Genomic DNA, 21,773 nt, shown 5'->3' with positions numbered 1-21,773 from the left:
GGTGGGCGGACAAACAGACAAGGGGGTAACACAAATAGTCAACAGTTCCTAATTTAAGGTGTAGCCCTGGGTCAGGGCGACAAGTGTCTATCACCAGTTCAGCGATTAAAGCTCTGGCTGGGTCCCAACTGGGCAGGGAGGTCGGGTCTCCTCACTCTGGGAGAGCCAACAAGTGCAGGGGTTTTTGCCCCACAGAGGGGGAACCTGCCACCCAAAGGGAGGGGTGGCAGGGGGGACGCGGGACCTTCATACTCCACCACGTCCTGGCCCGGGGCCCTGACAGTGGTGGCCTTGCAACCATTAGGTTGGTGGGGATCCAGGCCACTACACGCCAACAAGGTCAAGGGTCAGTGGGGGTCCAGGCTGCAACACACTGCCCACCTGACCTCCATGTCCTCAGCCGCCCTGAGGTCAGCTATCCCTGGGCCACTTTTCAACCCCCCCTGTGGGCCTACCCAATTTTGGCGATGCTCCAGTTGGTCCTTGGGTGACAGCGGTGCTGGAAGGCTGTCCGTGGGCTCCGGTTCAGGCAGGGCTCCAGATGGGCTGGCCCAGTCGTTGTTGCCCAGCGAGAGTCCCGGTGGGGGTTCAGGCAGCAGCTGGTGTCTCCGCAGTCCAGGCTAGGGCTCCGGCGTTGGCAGGAGTCCAGGCGGCCCAACCCAGTCCTCAGGCCAGGGGCAGCGCGGCCAAGGCCTTCACTGCAGGAGCCAGGACCAGGCGCCTGCTCAGCTCAGCTGCCTGGCTCTGACTGAGCCCGTGGCTCTAATAGTCCCAGACCTGGCCTCCTGTGGGTGGGACTAGGTGTGGCTGGACCCACCCACCAAGGGGTCATAGAGGGCGCTTCCTCTTCCGGGTCAGCGGGTGGTCATGTTGCTGTCCCAGGCTCATTACAGAGCATTTGTGGCCCTCCACACAATTTCCATACCCTGATGTGACCCTCAAGTCAAAAAGTTTGCCCACCCTTGAGTTAGACCCTGAGCATATGAGCAACAATAATTCATCCAAATGCTTGAGAAAGCGAATGTTTATCATTGATGCCACCTCAGAGCCCTGGCCCACTCCACCAATGTCCCATCTCCAGCCATGGTCATCCCTGATGTTTCAGAGGAAGAAGGTTAAAAAAAATCCTCCCAGAATACACTGAGGGGAAAAAAAAACCCTGCCTGGCCTGATCTCTGTCACTTGCCAGCTGTCCAACAACCTGCTCTAGTTGAGGTTTGGAGCACAATCGATGGGGTCTTGAATAATCTATATCTCCTTCTTATTCATCAAAGCAAAGGTGATTGCTGTCTCCTGCACATTTAAAGATTGTGGGTCACAAAGGAATAAAGAGTAAGCAATATCTTGGGGAAACTCTATTTTCTGGTGGAAAAAATGGTGATGAGCAACCTCTGACTACCATGGACAGACCCAGTGGCGGATTTAGAGTTTAGTGGGCCCTGTGCTCAGCTTCATTTTTGGGGCCCCCTGAGGATGAGCCAAGAAAAAGAACATTCACTCTTCCCGCCCGTCCCATTTTTCATGCTTTTTTCTTCATCCTCCTATATTATAAGTTATTTTTATTTACTTCTTATTAAGCGAGGTACCTTGATTGTGGGGGGAAAAAAGTTAGACTACAAAAACAGACCACTTGAAAATTGCTGAGGGTCTCGGTGGACCACTTAATGATCTTTCCAATGGCTAGCTCATGGTACAAACAATATTTGGAAAGTGCTTTGGATAAGAGCGCTTTATAAAAAAAAATAACCTTTCCTCAGTCCATCTGGATAGAGTTCTCGGAGCACAGTTTGCTAACTTTTAGTCTAAATAAAAGCTTGTATTTGCATTAAGCTAACATGAAAAATGTGTAAAAATAAAATGTATTTTTTCATTCATGCGTCATCTATACAAGTTAGCTTTCTAATTGAATAAGTTTTGTCAGAGGAAGTTATCTGAATACTTTTTTTTTCCGTCTACACTTTTTCTTTACAAAATCATCAATGAAGTTATGGTAAGTAATATTTTGGAAAGAGTATCAGAGGGGTAGCTGTGTTAGTCTGAATCTGCAAAAGCGACGAGGAGTCCTGTGGCACCTTATAGACTAACTGAAGTGTAGGAGCATAAGCTTTCGTGGGCAAAGACCCACTTCGTCAGATGCATGTAGTGGAAATTTCCAGAGGCAGGTATAAATATGCAGGCCAGGATCAGGCTGGAGATGACGAGGTGGATCCAATCAAGGAGGATGAGGCCCACTTCTAGCAGCTGATCTGGAGGTGTGAATTCCAAGAGAGCAGAAGCTGCTTTTGTAGTTAGCGAGCCATTCCCAGTCTTTGTTTAATCCAGAGTTGATTGTGTCAAACTTAAAGATGAACTGTAGCTCAGCAGTTTCTCTTTGAAGTCTGGTCCTGAAGTTTTTTTGCTGCAGGATGGCTACTTTTAGATCTGCAATTGTGTGTCCAGGGAGATTGAAGTGTTCCCCTACAGGTTTTTGTATGTTGCCATTCCTAATATCAGATTTGTGTCCATTGATTCTTTTACGTAGGGACTGTCCAGTTTGGCCGATGTATATAGCAGTGGGGCATTGTTGGCACATGATGACGTATATTACGTTGGTGGATGTGCAGGAGAACGTACCAGTGACAGTATGGCTGATCTGGTTAGGTCCTGTGATGGTGTTGCTGGTGTATATATGTGGGCAGAGTTGGCACCGAGGTTTGTTGCAAGGATTGGTTCCTGAGTTCGAGTTATTATGGTACGGTGTGTAGTTGCCGGTGAGAATATGCTTCAGGTTGGCGGGTTGTCTGTGGGCAAGGACCAGCCTACCTCCCAAGGCCTGTGAAAGCGAGGGATCATTGTCCAGGATGGGTTGAAGATCACTAATGATGCGTTGGAGAGGTTTTAGCTGGGGACTGTAGGTGATGGCCAGTGGTGTTCTGTTGGTTTCTTTCTTGGGCTTGTCCCGTAGCAGGAGGATTCTGGGTACACGTCTGGCTCTGTCGATCTGTCTCCTCACTTCCTCGTGTGGGTATCGCAGTTTACAGAATGCTTGCTGAAGATCTTGTAGGTGTAGGTCTCTGTCTGAGTGGTTGGAGCATATGCGGTTGTACCTCAGTGCTTGGCTGTAAACAATGGATCGTGTGGTGTGTCCGGGATGGAAACTGGAGGCATGCAGGTAAGTATAGCGGTCGGTAGGTTTTCGGTATAGGGTAGTATTGATATGACCGTCACTTATTTGTATCGTGGTGTCCAGGAAATGGACCTCCCGTGTAGATTGGTCCATGCTGAGGTTGATGGTGGGGTGGAAGCTGTTGAAATCATGGTGAAATTCTTCCAGAGTCTCCTTCCCATGGGTCCAGATGATGAAGATGTCATCGATGTAGCGTAGGTAGAGAAGGGGTGTAAGTGGACAAGAGCTGAGGAAGCGTTGTTCCAGGTCAGCCATAAAAATGTTGGCGTATTGTGGGGCCATGCGGGTGCCCATAGCAGTGCCACTGGTCTGGAGGTATATGTTGTCACCAAATCTGAAATAGTTGTGTGTGAGGATAAATCCACAGAGTTCAGCCACCAGTTGTGCTGTGGCATCATCAGGAATACTGTTCCTGACAGCTTGTACTCCATCTGCATGTGGGATGTTTGTGTAGAGAGCCTCTACATCCATGGTGGCTAGGATGGTGTTTTCTGGAAGATCACCAATGCATTGTAGTTTTCTCAGGAAATCCGTAGTGTCACGAAGGTAACTGGGAGTGCTGGTGGCGTAGGGTCTGAGCAGAGAGTCCACATAGCCAGACTGTGGCGGGTTTTAAGGGTGCGAGCCCCGCACCCCCAAAATCCCCCGGGCTGAGCCAGCGGGGTGGGGTGGGGCTCCGCGAACCCACCGCCTTCCAAATGCCCAGTTGCCCCGCCCTCCGGGGTCCACGGGCGAGTCTGGCCCCGGGTGCGATCACCCCTCGCCCCTTATGGGGCCGAGGGGGCTCAGCGGACCTGGACCGGTATCTTCCCGGGCGGCCCCCGGCCGGGGGCCCGACCGGGGTTCTTGAGCCGTCCCTCTACTCTTTGCCCCCTTGTCTTGTTGCCCCTCTCTGCGGGGAAGGGGAGGGGTGTTGTGCGCGACCGTCGCCGCCTTTGGGGCTTACGTTGAGGTCGGGGCGTGGGGGAGTGGGGGACCCGGGCCCGCCCTCACCACCGGGTCCCAGCCCGAGGCCCTAAGTGAGATGGGTGCTTTAAAGCGCTCCCCTCACGGCAGGCGGGGCAGCCGCCCGAAACTCGCCTGCCCACGGGCGCCAGAACGGCCCCGCCTCGGACTCCTTCCACTCCCGCTGCGCCGGCCCCCCGGGCCGGTGCAGAGTCAAGTCACTTACCCCGTCGTAGACGCCGGGTTCGTCCCAGGGCGAGCCTCCAGTTGCCGGGGTCGTCTCCTTTAGTCGCCCGGAAGGCCGGGTGCTTGGGGTGCCGGGAAGCCAGGGTGGCTGCCCACTCGCTTCCCCCTCCCTGGGCGTCCCAGCGCCCCTGTTATGGGCGCAGCCGGGTGACATCAGGGGCGTCAACCCCGCCCCCTCCAGCGGGTCCCCGTGCGGCTCCGGCCGAAGTGGGCCCGCGGCTTCCGCCCGGGGCGCGAACCGGGGCACCCGCGCCGGACGCCTCCCGGGCCCCCGGGGTTTCCCCCGTCCCCTCTGGCGCGCGCCTGCCCCCGCCTTTAGCCGCTGCGGAGCCGGCGGCGCCGCGCCGAGCGGCTTCTGGCCGTCCCTGGCCGCCGCTTTCTGCCGGAGAGGGGGGGCCTCCCCCGCTCCTAGTGCGGACCCTACTGGGTCCGTCACACACCTCCCCCCTTTGGAAAGGTCGCCGTCCGGGGGGGGTCCTCCTATTTGGGAAAAGAAGTCTGCGTTAAGGTGGGTGGCCCCGGGTCGGTGCACTATTTCGAAGCAATAGGGCTGTAGGGGCAGGTACCACCGCATAATACGCGCATTGGTCTCTTTCATTGAGTTAAGCCAGACCAGCGGAGCGTGGTCCGTCACCAATTTGAATTTATTCCCCCACAAATAGTATCGCAAGGAGTCCACCGCCCATTTTACCGCCAATGCCTCCTTCTCAATAGTTGCGTAGGCTTGCTCCCGGGGCAGCAACTTGCGGCTAAGGTATAAGATGGGGTGGTCCCCATCTGGTCCCTCCTGCGTCAATACGGCGCCAAGTCCCACCTCGGAGGCATCTGTATAAAGGATGAAGGGTTCATCAAAGTTTGGCTGCCTTAACACGGGGGCGGCGGCTAGTTTTTCTTTTAGCGTATAAAAAGCCCGCTCCGCCTGCGGGTTCCAACGTACTTTGGTGGGCTCTGAATTTCGTATCAGTTCAGTTAGGGGGGTCGCCACCGACGCGAACTGAGGTACGAACTTTCTGTAATACCCCGCGAGTCTCAAGAACTGGCGGACCTGTTTCTTGGTCGCCGGGATGGGGTATTCCCTCAATGCCTGCACTTTGCTAAAAATAGGTTTTAGTCTCCCCCGCCCCACCGTGTACCCCAGGTAAGAAACCTCATGCTGCGCGAAGCGGCATTTTTTTGGGTTGGCAGTGAGGCCGGCCTTCTGTAAGGCTGATAATACCGTTCGTAGATGTTCCAGGTGCTCTTCCCATGTCCGGCTATAGATGACGATATCGTCGATGTAGGCGGCGGTGAACTCGGCGTAGGGGGCCAACACCCGGTCCATCACTCTTTGAAAGGTCGCCGCTGCCCCGTGGAGTCCGAACAGCATAGTCCGGAACTGGAACAAGCCGAACGGAGTCGAAAAGGCGGTCTTCTCTTGAGCCTGGGGGTCCAACGGTATTTGCCAATACCCCTTAGACAAGTCCAATGTTGATATGTAGACCGCTTGTCCCAGCCGTTCCAATAGTTCGTCCACCCTCGGCATGGGGTATGCGTCGAACCGGGATATAGCGTTGACCTTCCGGAAGTCTATGCAGAAGCGTGTGGAGCCATCTGCCTTGGGGACTAGTACAATGGGGCTGCGCCACTCGCTCACTGATTCCTCTATAACCCCCCATTGCCGCATTAACTGAATTTCCCGCCTCACGGTGTCCCATGCTTTTCGGGGGAGGGGACGCAGCGGTTCCCGCACGGTTCGGCCTACCTCTGTGACGATCTGATGGACCCCCATCGTGGTTCGGCCCGGGCGCGATGTGAGTGTCTCCTGGTACTGGTGGAGGAGGCCCCGCAGTTGCCCCTGCTGGGCGGGAGTCAGGTCGGGGTTCAGGCTAGCCTCTACGGGCCCCGTCTCTGTTCCTCCCCATGGTCCTAGGTCCTCCTCCTCGGACGGGGGTGCAATCAGCAGGGTGTCACGGGGTACCCATTTCTTCAATAGATTAACGTGGAAGAGTTGGGTCCCCTGGCGTCGGCCCGACAGTCTGATCTCGTAATCGACCTCCCCCACTTTCTTGATAACCTCGAAGGGTCCTTGCCATTGCGCCAGGAGCTTCGACTCTTTTGTGGGTAAGAGTAGCATAACCCGGTCACCTGGTTGGAACTCCCGACGTCGCGCGTTAGCGTCGTAGTACCTGGCTTGGCGATGTTGGGCGTCTTCCAGGTTCCGTCGGGCGTACTCCCCCAGCCGGCTCAGCTTCTCCCGGAGCTGCGTGATGTACTGCACTGTCCCTCGTCCGGTAGAAGCCTGGCTCTCCCATCCTTCCTTCAGGAGGTCCAGAATCCCACGGCACCGGCGGCCGTACAGCAGCTCAAAGGGGGAGAAACCCGTGGAGGCTTGCGGGACCTCTCGCACTGCGAACATAAGGCTAGGTAACATCAAATCCCACCCCCGGGGATCCTCCAGCACGAATCGTCGCAGCATCTCCTTGAGCGTTTTGTTGAACCGCTCAACTAATCCGTCGGTTTGGGGGTGGTAGACTGAGGTTCGCAGCCGCTGGATCTTTAACATTTTGCACAACTCCTTAATGACCCTGGAGGTTACATTCGGGCCCTGGTCCGTAAGGATGGCCTGGGGTAGCCCTACCCTAGAGAAGATCCGGAGCAGCTCCCGCGCTAGCGTCGGGGCTTTTGTGTTCCTTAACGGTATCGCCTCGGGGTACCGGGTGGCATAATCGACAACTACCATAATGTAACGGTGCCCCCGCCCCGAGGGTTCCAGTGGCCCTACCAGGTCCATGGCAATCCGTTCAAATGGCACCGCCACTATTGGCATGGGGACAAGGGGGGCTTTTGGTACTCTGGCTGGCGCCGTCCTCTGGCATTCCGGGCAGGAGTCACAAAAGTCTCGCACGGCCCTGAAAACGCCGGGCCAGAAAAACCGCTGCAGGACCCGGTCTAAGGTTTTCTCCCGGCCGAGATGCCCTGCCCAGGGGACGGCGTGCCCCAACTCCAGGACTTCCCGACGGAAGCGGGTGGGGACCACGAGTTGTTTCCGTACCCCCCCTTCTGCCTCCCTCGTGACCCTGTATAGGCGGTCGCCCCATACCTGGAACTGCGGTCCCTGCGGCGCCCTCTCTTCGCCCGGCCTTTGCTCGTCCGGGGTGCCCGCTTGGTCCCAGGCATGTTGGAGGGTGGGGTCCATCCGTTGCTCGGTCAGGAAATCCGGCGCCGTCTCGAGCTCCAGGCAGATCGCTCTCTCGTTCTCTGCTGCTGCCGGCGTCGGGTCGCCAGCCACCCCCCCTCGGCCTCCTTCATCCGCGGGAGGGTCCTGTCCTTTTAGGAACAGCTCGAACCCGGGCCAGTCACGGCCGATGAGGACGGGGTACGGCAAGGTTTTGGCCTTCCCTATCGGCCATACCCGGTCCTGTCCCCCTCCGGTCAGGCGGAGTTGGACCGTGGGGTATGCCTTCACGTCCCCGTGGACGCACCTCATCCACACGGGTTCGCCTTCTGGGTGCCCGGGTGGGACGAGGTCGGCCCTCACGAGGGTGACGGTGGAGCCCGAATCCACCAATGCCTGAACGGGGCGGCCCTCGAGCCATACTCGATGGACCAAGGAACCTCCTCTGGTTCCCCCGTCCTCCCGGGGCCCGGCTGCCGCCCCTTGGCTTAGGGTGCAGTCCATTAAGGGGCATTCCCGCTTAAAATGCCCCTCCTGCCCGCACTGGAAGCAGGGCCCTCTTCCTCCTTGACGGACCTCCCGTGGCCCCCCTTCGGGTCTTCGCTCGGCGTCTGTTTTCTCGGGCGTGGGCCGGGGCCAGACCAGGGCCAACCGGGGGGGGGTGTCGCGTCCCCTGCGCCCCCCTGATGAGGGTTCTCCCCCTGGAGGCTTCCCCTGGGGCCGGGACCCCCCTACCTTCGGGGCGGGCGGGGCGGCCCTTCCGGCGCCGCCCTCTTCCCTCTCCGCGAGGAGGTGGGCTTCCATCAGTGTGACGGCCTCGTTCAGCGTTGCAGGCTGGTTCCGGCGGACCCACCTTTGCCCGTCCCTCGGTAAAATGTGGATGAACTGCTCCATCACCACCATTTCTGATACCTGGCTGCCCGTCTTGTGCTCGGGTTCTAGCCATCGGTTGGCCCATTCTTTTAGTCGCTGGGCTACCGCCCGAGGCCGGTCGCCCCCTCTAAACACCTCCTGCCGAAACTTCTGCCTGCAAGTCTCGGGGGAGTGCCCCACCTGGTCTAGAATCGCCTCGCGGACCTTCGGGTAATTCAAGGCATCCACTACTGCCAGGCTGCGGTAGGCGAGTTGGGCGGGTCCGCTTAAGTAGGGGGCCAACAGTGTCGCCCATTGGTCCGGCGGCCACTGGGCAGCCGTCGCCACCCTTTCAAAAGTCGTTAGAAATGCTTCTGGGTCGTCCTGAGGTCCCAACTTCGTCAGGTGCAGGGGTAAGTTGGGTCCTTCGCCCGATGTCCCCGGTGCTCCGACCGGGGTTCCCCATCGCCTCTCCACTGTCTGCCGCCACCGCTCCTGTTGGGCTGCTAATTCCTGGATCAGCAGCCTCTGATGTTCCTGGAACTGCGTGGTCAGCTGTTGGACTAGTTGGGCCTGTTGCTCTTGCTGGGCCTGGCGTTGCTGCTGCTGGTTCTCGCTGAACCATTCGAGAAACGGTCGGGGCTCCATCGGGTCGCCCGTTCCTTCTTCGCCCCACGCGGGCTCTGTCGGCCGGTTGGCCTGTTCACGTTCGTCTATGGGGAGGGAATTACTTCGCTACCCACATTCTCCACCAGTGTGGCGGGTTTTAAGGGTGCGAGCCCCGCACCCCCAAAATCCCCCGGGCTGAGCCAGCGGGGTGGGGTGGGGCTCCGCGAACCCACCGCCTTCCAAATGCCCAGTTGCCCCGCCCTCCGGGGTCCACGGGCGAGTCTGGCCCCGGGTGCGATCACCCCTCGCCCCTTATGGGGCCGAGGGGGCTCAGCGGACCCGGACCGGTATCTTCCCGGGCGGCCCCCGGCCGGGGGCCCGACCGGGGTTCTTGAGCCGTCCCTCTAGTCTTTGCCCCCTTGTCTTGTTGCCCCTCTCTGCGGGGAAGGGGAGGGGTGTTGTGCGCGACCGTCGCCGCCTTTGGGGCTTACGTTGAGGTCGGGGCGTGGGGGAGTGGGGGACCCGGGCCCGCCCTCACCACCGGGTCCCAGCCCGAGGCCCTAAGTGAGATGGGTGCTTTAAAGCGCTCCCCTCACGGCAGGTGGGGCAGCCGCCCGAAACTCGCCTGCCCACGGGCGCCAGAACGGCCCCGCCTCGGACTCCTTCCACTCCCGCTGCGCCGGCCCCCCGGGCCGGTGCGGAGTCAAGTCACTTACCCCGTCGTAGACGCCGGGTTCGTCCCAGGGCGAGCCTCCAGTTGCCGGGGTCGTCTCCTTTAGTCGCCCGGAAGGCCGGGTGCTTGGGGTGCCAGGAAGCCAGGGTGGCTGCCCACTCGCTTCCCCCTCCCTGGGCGTCCCAGCGCCCCTGTTATGGGCGCAGCCGGGTGACGTCAGGGGCGTCAACCCCACCCCCTCCAGCGGGTCCCCGTGCGGCTCCGGCCGAAGCGGGCCCGCGGCTTCCGCCCGGGGCGCGAACCGGGGCGCCCGCGCCGGACGCCTCCCGGGCCCCCGGGGTTTCCCCCGTCCCCTCTGGTGCGCGCCTGCCCCCGCCTTTAGCCGCTGCGGAGCCGGCGGCGCCGCGCCGAGCGGCTTCTGGCCGTCCCTGGCCGCCGCTTTCTGCCGGAGAGGGGGGGCCTCCCCCGCTCCTAGTGCGGACCCTGCTGGGTCCGTCACACAGACAGTCCTTCAGTGAGAGTGCCAATGCCCAAGATGATGGGGCGTCCGGGATTTCCAGGTTTGTGGATCTTGGGTAATAGATAGAACAACCCTGGTCGGGGCTCTAAGGGTGTGTCGATTTGTTCCTGTGCTTGTGTAGGGAGTGTCCTGAGCAGATGGTGCAGTTTCTTAGTGTATTCCTTGGTGGGATCTGAGGAAAGAGGCCTGTAGAATTTGGTATTGGAGAGTTGTCTGGCAGCCTCCTTTAGGTAGTCAGGCCTGTTCATGATGACAACAGCACCTCCTTTATCAGCCTCTTTGATTATAATGTCAGAGTTGTTCCGGAGGCTGTGGATGGCATTGCGTTCTGCACGACTGAGGTTACCAGGCAAGCGATGCTGTTTTTCCACAATTTCTGCCTGTGCACGTCGGTGGAAGCATTCTATGTAGAGGTCCAGACTGTGGTGTATGAAGGCACGGACTCCGGCCGGTGCAAGCACGAAATCATTTTATTGCAAGATCACAACTACCTTTATACTCTTAAAAGTTTACAAACTGCTTTTTCCCAGTCCCAAACACAGCACTCTCGAAGGTCATTGACTCAGGCAGATGTTGTTATTGTTGGCTCAGGACTCTTGCTTGGTTTCGTCCTTGGGATGCCCTGTCACGCGGCCAAAGCACTATGCTTGCTGATTCTCTACATCTCCCCCTCTTTTATACAAAGCAATACCATTAATAAGTAACATTGTCATTACACGAGCCTCAACTTTCTGAGCAGAATGAATACAAGAAAAAAGTAAAGAAAGAATTATAAAAAGCACAATAAGAAGCCCACTAGCAAGTCCAATAAACACCCACATGCGCAAATTTAATCCAGAAAACCACGTAGTAGGATAAAGCCAAGATAAGTCAGATTGCAAAGTAGCAAAAGCCTTTTGTGTGGTTAATTCTTGCAATTGCTGAATTTGGTTCTTTAATTGAACATGCAAAGAATTAACATGAGAACGTAAAGAAACATCAAAGGCACCCTGTAAATGGTGTTTAACAAGGTTCCAATCATGAACTGATGAATTCCAGGGGAGGGATGTCACACAGAGACCTCCCGCAGTGTGCTCCCAATCACAATGCAGAGACAACCTAGTCTTTAAGGCTGCATGCCTATCACCAAGCCAAATGACTGCGGCTTCTAGGGCCTCAAGCCGTGCCAATATCTCTTCATCAATGGTCTCCTGCGTTTGGAACTCCCGTGTAACGTTTATTAGAGCTTCCCCTACCATTTTTGCAGTCTTAACCGACTGAGTTAAAGAGGCAATAGCAGCAGTGGCAGAAGCAAGAATAATAATTGCCGACACAAGAGCAAAAATCAGCCACCCCAAAAATCGCTTCGTACGTCTACGAGTGTTAGTAATCTCCTCCTTCAGCAACCTTGTAAGATGGCCAAAACCACTATCTCCTTCCCAGTCTCGTGTGAGATTAACAGGAATCCATAACTCAGGGCGTCGTCGAAGAGGGAACACAAAGGTTACATTATCACTCATGGAAATGCAGGTCTTATATCGCACCTCAGACAACATAACAGAATAACAAGAATGGGAAAATTTACATCTCTTAAAACTTGCATTTTGTGCCAAGGCAAAAACATATGGATGCGAAGTACAAACCATAACACTATTATCTTGCTGCTTAATATAGTTAGATGTATAATTCTCTAAAATCAAACTCCCTAAACTACAACCCATAAATGCTAACCCTATCCGCCACACCCCCTTATGTAACATGGAGGCTGTGGCTTTATCCCCATTAGTAATAAATTGTAACACAGGACCGGCAGAGCCTCCCCCATGCCATGAAAGGCTATGATTATACCGGCCGAAGGGGACAGTGCGATTGTCCACTTTATCCCACAGCATACCGTGCGGGCCCCAATCCACAACCGTGCCGAATTCGCCCCGGAGTACCAGGGGGCTGCGTCCATGACATGCCTGCCAAACTGGTGCCGCGTCCGCTGATATCCTCTTTATCATGCAGCGGGGCAAATCAGGGGCGTACGGCTCCCAAGAGTCATTGCCGCTTCCGTGCATCCCGGGAATGCTCAGTAAGGTATAGTTAACCCTTCCGTCATGCTCCCGCGCCACTAGGTGCAACTGTGGCTGCACGGGCATGAAACTTGAGTCATGAAGGGTAGAAAAGCAAAGCGGTGGGAGGTCAGTGACAAAGGTGACATTGGTAACATTAATGACCTCGGTTTCTTGCTCCGCTGTAGGGGGTATCCACACCCCTCCCACCCAGTCGGTACCATTGTTACTGATGGGCGGTGAGGGATCCCACCACGTCACAGGCCTGAATACGGGGGGATCAATGATGTGCGCCCAATACAAATGTGCTGTCGCAGTATGCACACAGAAACCGCTCCACAGGAACCACAAAAATGCAGTGGTGACCGTCATGGATTTGTCGCTACGGATCGGCAGCGGTCCCTTCATTCTCGAGTTGAATCTCTTGCGCCGATGGCGTACCAATCCTGGCTGGCTTAACAAATCGCACAGGAAGCCAATAGGGACCTGAGGGAAGAGAAACACAGGCATACCCGCGTCCCCACGTGATTAATGGTACGGGACCTTGCCACTGTCCGGATTCCAGGTGTCTGTAGTAAACTTGTGGCCGCTCCGGCCATGCAGAGTCTTGCCCAAAGTGGCGCTGTGCTGCCATGAAAGACAAATCAGAAAGATTTAAAAAGTTTAACACATACATAGCTTTGTCCAAACGCTCCTGTGGGGTCATTCCCACTGGACTCCCCCTTTTTTGTTTATCAAGAAGGGTCTTGAGAGAGCGGTGCGTGCGTTCAACAATCGCCTGGCCCGTGGGGGAGTGTGGAATGCCTGTGGTGTGGCTTACACCCCAATCCTGCAAAAAGGACTGAACTTTGTGGGAGATGTAAGCGGGACCATTATCAGTTTTAACAGAAACTGGAACACCCATAACAGCAAAACAATGTAACCAATGCCGAACAACATCACGAGCCTTTTCTCCCGCGTGGGCAGTAGCAACAATAAGGTGGGAAAAGGTATCAACAGTAACATGTACATAGCGCAATCTGCCAAATTCGGAAAAATGGGTCACATCAGACTGCCAAAGTTCATTGGCCCGTAGGCCTCGCGGGTTAACACCGCTAGGTACCAGAATGGCGGATAGACGCTGGCAATCCGGACAGGCGCGAACTATATCTTGCGCCTGCTGTTTAGTAAGGGAAAATTGCTGAGCTAATGATCTAGCATTCTGGTGAAAAAAATCATGTGAAAGTCGTGCTTATCATAACACATTTGAACCATATAGGTTATAACTGCTAGATATTAAAAACAAGATTAAGCATAAGCGCAACATGAATTGTTTGTCTAGCCTCATGCTGGCTGTTCTTCAGGACTTCGTAGTTTGCTTCACCTATCGCTGGCAGGTTTTTCTGGGCTGCAGCTGGTACCTTGGCCTTGGTCTCTCAGGTTTGTCTGCTTTTGGGCCTGGGTTGCCGGTACCAAGCCTGCGTTGATCCCTGTCTACTTCTGGACCTGGGTCTCCGGTACCAGGTCTGCAGTGATCCTTGTTGGGGCCAACCTCTGTAGGCGCTGGAACCAGTTGGCAGTGAGAGGCATGAATCCAAGTGGGCAATCCCTTGCACTTTACAGCAGTATGGGTGGTCAGAAGGACATGGTAGGGACCCTTTCACCTGGGTTCCAGGGCAGTCTTTCATTGGTGAACTTTCACGCAAACCCAGTCTCCTGGTTGTAGTTTATGGCGCGGCTCAGTCGGGTCCTCCTGGAAGGCGTCCTTAACCTGTGAGTGATAGGACTGTACACACCTCAGAAGTTCCTGACAATACTTGACTAGGCTTCTTTTAACAAGTGTGGCATCAGCCAGGTTAATTTTGGGTTGCTTAACAATTTCATAGGTCGGCCACATGCAATTTCATGTGGACTGAGTCCAGTTTTCCGATTAGGAGTGGCTCTCATGCTCATTAGGGCAATCGGGAGTGCTTCTACCCATGTGTCAGCTGACGGTCAGGGCAGTGTGTGTGTGTGTGTGCTGAGAAAAGGTTTAACGTCCGTGACTTTACTGCTAGGACCGGGGTCCCATCGCAGAGGGCAGCCAGAGTGCACACAGGCCAGAGTTCTCACATATTTTAGCAAGTTTGTTCTCTAAAATCCTGTTTCATCTTTTTACTGCTTCTGCGCTCTCCAGGTGTCGCGCACAGTGCAGTGCTTGTCTGGTAGAGTAGTGCTTTGCCAGTTTTTGAACAATTTGTCCAGTAAAGTGTGTACCTTTCACTGGAGATCACAAGGGGTATTCCCCATGATGGGATGTAATGATTTAGAAGTTTCTTTGCCACTGTGATGGCATCAGTTTTCCTGCAGGGATAAGCTTCTACTCATCTCAAAAGCAAGCAAACAATCACCAGCACATTATTCAAAAAAATTGACATTTAGGCAATTGAATAAAGTCCATTTGTAAATTCAGAAATGGTCCCAAAGGCAGAGGTCTGGTTGCCGGAACTGTCTTTACAGGTTTACCCACGTTGTGGGCTTGGCAGACAGGGCAAGCCAAACAGTAATCTTTGACTGCTCGGGAGAATTTGGGAGCAAACCAATTTTGTTTTATGTTTGCCAACGTGCGACAATCCAGGGAGCACGGAGGCAAGGTGAGGTAGCAAGACCACTGGGGCAACAATGTGGCCAACAGAGCTGCACCAGTAGTGGTCTGGGTGCAAGGTGCACCCTGCCAGTCTCCACTCCTGCTTTCCCGATTCTGGGGCTTGGTCTTGCAGGAGGGCCAGTTCCGAAAGAGATGGCAAAGGAGCTGGCGATGGTAGGAGAGAAGGGAAAAACAGCAGGTAGAGGAGCAGATTTCACTACAAACTGCATAGCCTGCTATTAAAACTCCACTAGAATTATAAAAGCAAAAAAACCGTCTGTGTAAAGCACAAAGTTAAGATTATTCAAGGGACTTAAATTATTCTTTCATTAAAACAACAATATTGTACACACAACGTTTGAAATACATATATCACAAACAAGACACACAAGACAAATCTGGACAGAACACAGAACACAAACTTATTATGTCATGACACAGAACCATGGTTTTTTGTTGTTGTTGTTTTTCTTCAGCTGGCACCAGCGCTTTCTGATGATCTGAAAGACAAGAAAACATTTCTACCCACATTGGGGTGGTGCATTATATTTTAGAACACTTTTTCTTTACAGATTTTTGCTACTTTTTGATCAGCCTGCTGTTACCCAATGGTATGCTTTTATTTTGAACACCAGCTTGAGAGGGTTTGAATAAATTACTTTATTGTTTAATTATTAAGTTAAAGGTGGCATGCCTCAGTTTCCCTCTTGTACTGCAGACCAGGCTTTTTTTACTGCCACAGAAACTCTCTCAGAACAAGGTGCTTGCTAATTACTATTCCAGCAAGCAAAAAGGTTTTCTTTTCCTGAAAAGAATCACATGCAATGTCACAGGCTTACTCATGGGGGACAGTGCCCCCCCCCCCCCTTCCAGAACAGACAGGCAGTTTGCAGACACACACAACCTTGGGTCTGAAAGCAAGCCAGAAGTGCTATCAACTCAGCCTTGAAAAGAAACACAGTGAAGTTTCAGAGTTTGGATTCTTAAAACAATAACTAGTTTCCTTGGAAGACACATTTAACCCTTAGGGTGCAGGTTTTACAAATTTATCAATTCTGAAAGAGTTTTCGCCTTGTTACGCAGGGGGTCCAAAGCCTTCCTGCAGTCTATATTAGCGTTTTCAATAGCCAATTGAAACAGCAACAGGTGCTGAGCCTCCTCTGAGTCTACTTATCGTTGTATGGCGGTTTGGAGCCTATCCAAAAATTACACATAGGGTTCCTGGGGGCCCTGGCGGACCGTAGCAAAAGATGTGTCCCTTTGGCCCGCATCAGGGACCTGTCGTAAGGCTCGAAGGGTCAGCGATGTGGCTTGCGTAAATACCAAGCGATTCATCTGAGCCTGAGCACGGGGAGTAGCATATTGGCCCTGCCCTATGCGTTCATCTATGCCAACGTTTACCCCATTGGTAATATTATCCATAACTTGCAATGTAACACCGTCACAATACTCGGTGTCCCAAACTGCATACTGCGCCGGGCTAAGTAGCAGGCGTAATAGCTCGCGACAATCATGCAGGGCCATAACATATGACTCCGAAATAGCCACAACCAAATTCATCGTATAAGAAGACTGTAATCCATAATCCTTCACAGATTTGCGCAACTCTTTTACAAGTTCATATGGCAAAGCCTCATGTCGGGCGGGCCGTTGGGGCGCATATACAATTGGAAAAGCCTGTAGAAGCTGCACATCTTCTCGCCGAAGAGCCTCACGTCGGCGTTCAGATAAAACCCCTGCCTGTTCATTATGCGAGGGTGCCGCCAAGGGGGGCCCATATGGAGTGACCGTGTGGTTTGCAGACCTGTATGAAGAAGCGGGAGCTAATGCTGGGGCAAAAGGCGGAGGGGCTACAATCAAGGACCGAGAAACAGCTTGTAGCCTCTGGGTCTGTAAAATTTGCTCCGACGTCGGTGCAGATGCCGCCAGGGCCTTGACGGGCTCGAGCGACGGGTACGAGTCAGACCCAACCGCCGCTGTCCCTGTGTCAAAGGGGTCCTCGGGCCCGCCGTCCTCAGATTCACTGTCCTCAGGGCCGAGGCACAAGTCATCAGGCTCTGGGGAGACCGGGACCGTGGCGTACACTGGCTCACAATCCTCCCCGGGGGGTTTTGGGGGAGGGGACGAGGGATCCTCTGGGTCCTGATATGGCCTGGGATCAAATGTTGCCGACGCTTCCTTCAGGACCCGCTCGGCGGGATGCAATGCCCGTATGGCTGTATAAACAGTTCACCACGTTACTATGATCCCTTTTGGGAGGGATAATGCAAGATGTTCAGAGGTTCTCAATTCCTTGCCCAGCTTCTCCCAGAAGGTCAAATCATAAGAGCCCCCTTCCTGGAACCACGGGCAATGGTCTCGTATCCAAACCAACAGCTGAACCAGCTGTACAGGGGGAACCTTAAACCCCTGTTCCTTCACAATGCGCTGCAAGATCTCAAGCTGCAGTTTTTGCTCTTTCGTGGCAGACTGCCCCATACTGTTACTCTGTCCGCGGCTGCTCACCTGTTCGTCCTGCGAATGGTGATGTCAGTAATTTCGGGAGCTCCTCTCAACAACTTATCCTCCGTCCAGCCGCGGGTACACCACCGGTTTGAATCACTCATTCAGTTCAAGCCCTGTATCGGGCGCCATTTGTGGTGTATGAAGGCACGGACTCCGGCCGGTGCAAGCACGAAATCATTTTATTGCAAGATCACAACTACCTTTATACTCTTAAAAGTTTACAAACTGCTTTTTCCCAAACTGCTTTTTCCCAGTCCCAAACACAGCATTCTCGAAGGTCATTGACTCAGGCAGATGTTGTTATTGTTGGCTCAGGACTCTTGCTTGGTTTCGTCCTTGGGACGCTCTGTCATGCGGCCAAAGCACTATGCTTGCTGATTCTCTACACAGACTGCCATTTCGGCCCTCAGGAGGAGTCCATGTGGAGTTCTTCTTCTTGTGCTGTTGGTGGGAAGGTATCTGTGTGTCAGTGCACTGTTCAGTGTCGTGTTCGAAGTATTCCTTGAGACGGAGATGGCGAAAGTAGGCTTCCAGATCACCGCAGAACTGTATCATGTTAGTGGGGGCGGCGGGGCAAAAAGAGAGTCCCCGAGATAGAACAGATTCTTCTGCCGGGCTGTGTGTGTAGTTGGAGAGATTGACGATATTGCTGGGTGAGTTAGGGGTACCATTGTTGTGGCCCCATGTGGCAGGTAGGATTTTAGACAGCTTACAGTCCTTTCACCTCTGTAGAGAAGTGAAGTGTGTAATGTAGATCTCCTGTCTTATTTTAGTAAAGTCCACTTGTGCAGAAGGTTGGTGTTTTATGAGAGACTCCAGATTGGAGAGCTCTTTTTTGATGTTTTCCTGTTTGCTGTACAGGATGCTGATCAGGTGGTTCCTCAGTTTTTTGGATAGTATATGGCATAATCTCTCGCTGTAGTCTGTGTAGTATGTAGATAGCAATGGATTTTTCACCTTCAGTCCATTTGGTATAATGTCCATCCGTTTGCATTTGGAGAGAAAGATGATAGCTGTTTGTACTTGTGCAAGATGGAGATGGAGTACAAGCTGTCAGGAACAGTATTCCTGATGATGCCACAGCACAACTGGTGGCTGAACTCTGTGAATTTATCCTCACACACAACTATTTCAGATTTGGTGACAACATATACCTCCAGACCAGTGGCACTGCTATGGGCACCCGCATGGCCCCACAATACGCCAACATTTTTATGGCTGACCTGGAACAACGCTTCCTCAGCTCTCGTCCACTTACACCCCTTCTCTACCTACGCTACATCGATGACATCTTCATCATCTGGACCCATGGGAAGGAGACTCTGGAAGAATTTCACCATGATTTCAACAGCTTCCACCCCACCATCAACCTCAGCATGGACCAATCTACACGGGAGGTCCATTTCCTGGACACCACGATACAAATAAGTGACAGTCATATCAATACCACCCTATACCGAAAACCTACCGACCGCTATACTTACCTGCATGCCTCCAGTTTCCATCCCGGACACACCACACGATCCATTGTTTACAGCCAAGCACTGAGGTACAACCGCATATGCTCCAACCCCTCAGACAGAGACCTACACCTACAACAGGGGTCTCCAAACTTTTCAGCCCGAGGGCCGCATTAACTATCAAACAGCAGTTCGGGGGCCGACTACACACTTGAGGTCCAAATAAAAAACAATCAAAACATGGATGTTGTTTTTAATAATGAAACTGAAAGTATCTTGCACACAATATCGCTCAAAAAACCTGATTATGCGAACTAATTTCGTCGCAATAATAGCTGCAAATGACCCGAAACAATTTTTTAAAATTCTTATGATTTCTTAAGTTAAACTTACCTGAATATAGTGTGCAAATATATCCACTTATGGTAGAGAGATTGTTGCTTTTAATGTTTCCTCTTCAGAATATTCGAAAAATTCTTACTAAACTAACGACATTCCCAATACTTTAAACACACTGATAAGTAATTACGCGAAGGAAATTATCACTAAATAAAATAGAGTGCAACATGTTTCGAAATCAGACGCTAATTGACACCAACACCTCCTCATCGCAACAGTCAACCGCAACTGGCAAACTGTGATCAAAATAATCAAGTCTTGAACCAGCAGCAAACCATTTAAAAACTCCGCCACTAGATGGCGTTATATCATCTCATTGACTGTGAACGGAAGTAGAAAAAGTAAGCAGCGAATAAGGTTTTGCAATGTAATGATCAGTTGGAAAACATAACGCACTACTGCGTGCCTCTATTTTAATTCGGTAAAAACATAACGTCCACGTAAGCGGCGGCTGATCTTGGCAGGATACACGTAAATTTCCGTAATTTTTTTTCCGTAGACAAAAAGGTCTCCACGGGCCGGATGAGAGGGCCTCGCGGGCCACATCCGGCCCGCGGGCCGTAGTTTGGAGACCCCTGACATACAAGATCTTCAACAAGCATTCTGTAAACTGCGATACCCACACGAGGAAGTGAGGAGACAGATCGACAGAGCCAGACGTGTACCCAGAAGCCTCCTGCTACGGGACAAGCCCAAGAAAGAAACCAACAGAACACCACTGGCCATCACCTACAGTCCCCAGCTAAAACCTCTCCAACGCATCATTAGTGATCTTCAACCCATCCTGGACAATGATCCCTCGCTTTCACAGGCCTTGGGAGGTAGGCCGGTCCTTGCCCACAGACAACCCGCCAACCTGAAGCATATTCTCACCAGCAACTACACACCGCACCATAATAACTCGAACTCAGGAACCAATCCTTGCAACAAACCTCGGTGCCAACTCTGCACACATATATACACCAGCAACACCATCACAGGACCTAACCAGATCAGCCATACTGTCACTGGTACATTCTCCTGCACATCCACCAACGTAATATATGCCATCATGTGCCAACAATGCCCCACTGCTATATACATCGGCCAAACTGGACAGTCCCTACGTAAAAGAATCAATGGACACAAATCTGATATTAGGAATGGCAACATACAAAAACCTGTAGGGGAACACTTCAATCTCCCTGGACACACAATTGCAGATCTAAAAGTAGCCATCCTGCAGCAAAAAAACTTCAGGACCAGACTTCAAAGAGAAACTGCTGAGCTACAGTTCATCTTCAAGTTTGACACAATCAACTCTGGATTAAACAAAGACTGTGAATGGCTCGCTAACTACAAAAGCAGCTTCTGCTCTCTTGGAATTCACACCTCCAGATCAGCTGCTAGAAGTGGGCCTCATCCTCCTTGATTGGATCCACCTCGTCATCTCCAGCCTGATCCTGGCCTGCATATTTATTCCTGCCGCTGGAAATTTCCACTACATGCATCTGACGAAGTGGGTCTTTGCCCACGAAAGCTTATGCTCCTACACTTCAGTTAGTCTATAAGGTGCCACAGGACTCCTCGTCGATTTTGGAAAGAGGCACTTTCAATTGTCAATATTGCTGAACTTGTCGAAGCGGACAGGGGACTGCAGACAGGGGAGTTGAAGAGGGAGAGCAAAGCAATCCCACCGCCGAAGAGGCTACCCGGTGAGAGTACAAGCTGTGGTGTGAGTGTGTGCCTGTGCCTGACTGTTTGAAGTTTACAGTTTGAAGTGTGAATTGAGAGTCTGATTCCAGGTGAGTGCTAGCAGTTTCAGTTTCAGCTTCTGTGGCAGTTGGGACTGAGAGCCTGCCATTGTTCCCTTGATTGCCTCTTTCATAGATTCATAGACTTTAAGGTCAGAAGGGACCATGATGATCATCTAGTCTGACCCCCTGCACAGTGCAGGCCACAGAATCTCACCCACCCCTCTTAGAATAATCCTCTCACCTATATCTCCGATATTGAAGCCTTCAAATACTTTGAAGGTCCCAAGATGCAGAGAATCCTCCAGCTGTGATCTGTGCCCCATGCTACAGAGGAAGGTGAAAAACCTCCAGGGCCTCTGCCAATCTACCCTGGAGGAAAATTCCTTCCCGACCCCAAATATGGCGATCAGCTAAACCCTGAGCATGTGGGCAAGACTCATCAGCCAGACACCCAGAAAGTTCTCTATAGTAACTCCTATCATCCCTCCATTGACCTATTTCCAACTGATAATGAATGGTCAATTAGTTACCAAGATCATGTTATCTCATCAAACCATCCCCTTATCATAGAACCATAGAACTGGAAGAGATCTCAGAAGGTCATCAAGTCCAGCCCCCTGCTCTAGGCAGGACCAATCCCAACTAAATCAACCTGGCCAGGGCTTTGTCAAGCCGAGACTTAAACACCTCTAGGGATGGAGACTCCACTACTTCCCTAGGTAACCCATCCCAGTGCTTCACCATCCTCCTAGTGAAATAGTTTTTCCTAATATCCAACCTGGACCTCTCCCACCACAACTTGAGACCATTGCTCCTTGTTCTGCCATCTGTCACTACTGAGAACAGCCTTTCTCCATCCTCTTTGGA

At 52.9% G+C, this 21,773-nt stretch overlaps 1 protein-coding gene across 1 annotated transcript; it reads right to left on the bottom strand.

Moving 5' to 3' along the window:
- Positions 1 to 828: 828 nt before the first annotated feature.
- On the bottom strand, positions 829 to 17,694 carry LOC142818413 (uncharacterized). Its single transcript, XM_075897782.1, has 3 exons — positions 17,312 to 17,694; positions 4,454 to 12,828; positions 829 to 974 (listed from the first exon to the last, which is right to left on the bottom strand). Exons 2-3 carry the CDS (start codon positions 9,009 to 9,011, stop codon positions 829 to 831), a joined length of 4,704 nt encoding a protein of 1,567 aa, XP_075753897.1. The 5' UTR covers positions 9,012 to 12,828; positions 17,312 to 17,694.
- Positions 17,695 to 21,773: the final 4,079 nt, after the last annotated feature.

The sequence above is a fragment of the Pelodiscus sinensis genome, chromosome 15 (genome assembly GCF_049634645.1).
Source record: "Pelodiscus sinensis isolate JC-2024 chromosome 15, ASM4963464v1, whole genome shotgun sequence".
Taxonomy (NCBI): domain Eukaryota; kingdom Metazoa; phylum Chordata; order Testudines; family Trionychidae; genus Pelodiscus; species Pelodiscus sinensis.
This window is presented reverse-complemented; position numbering and strand designations above follow the sequence as displayed.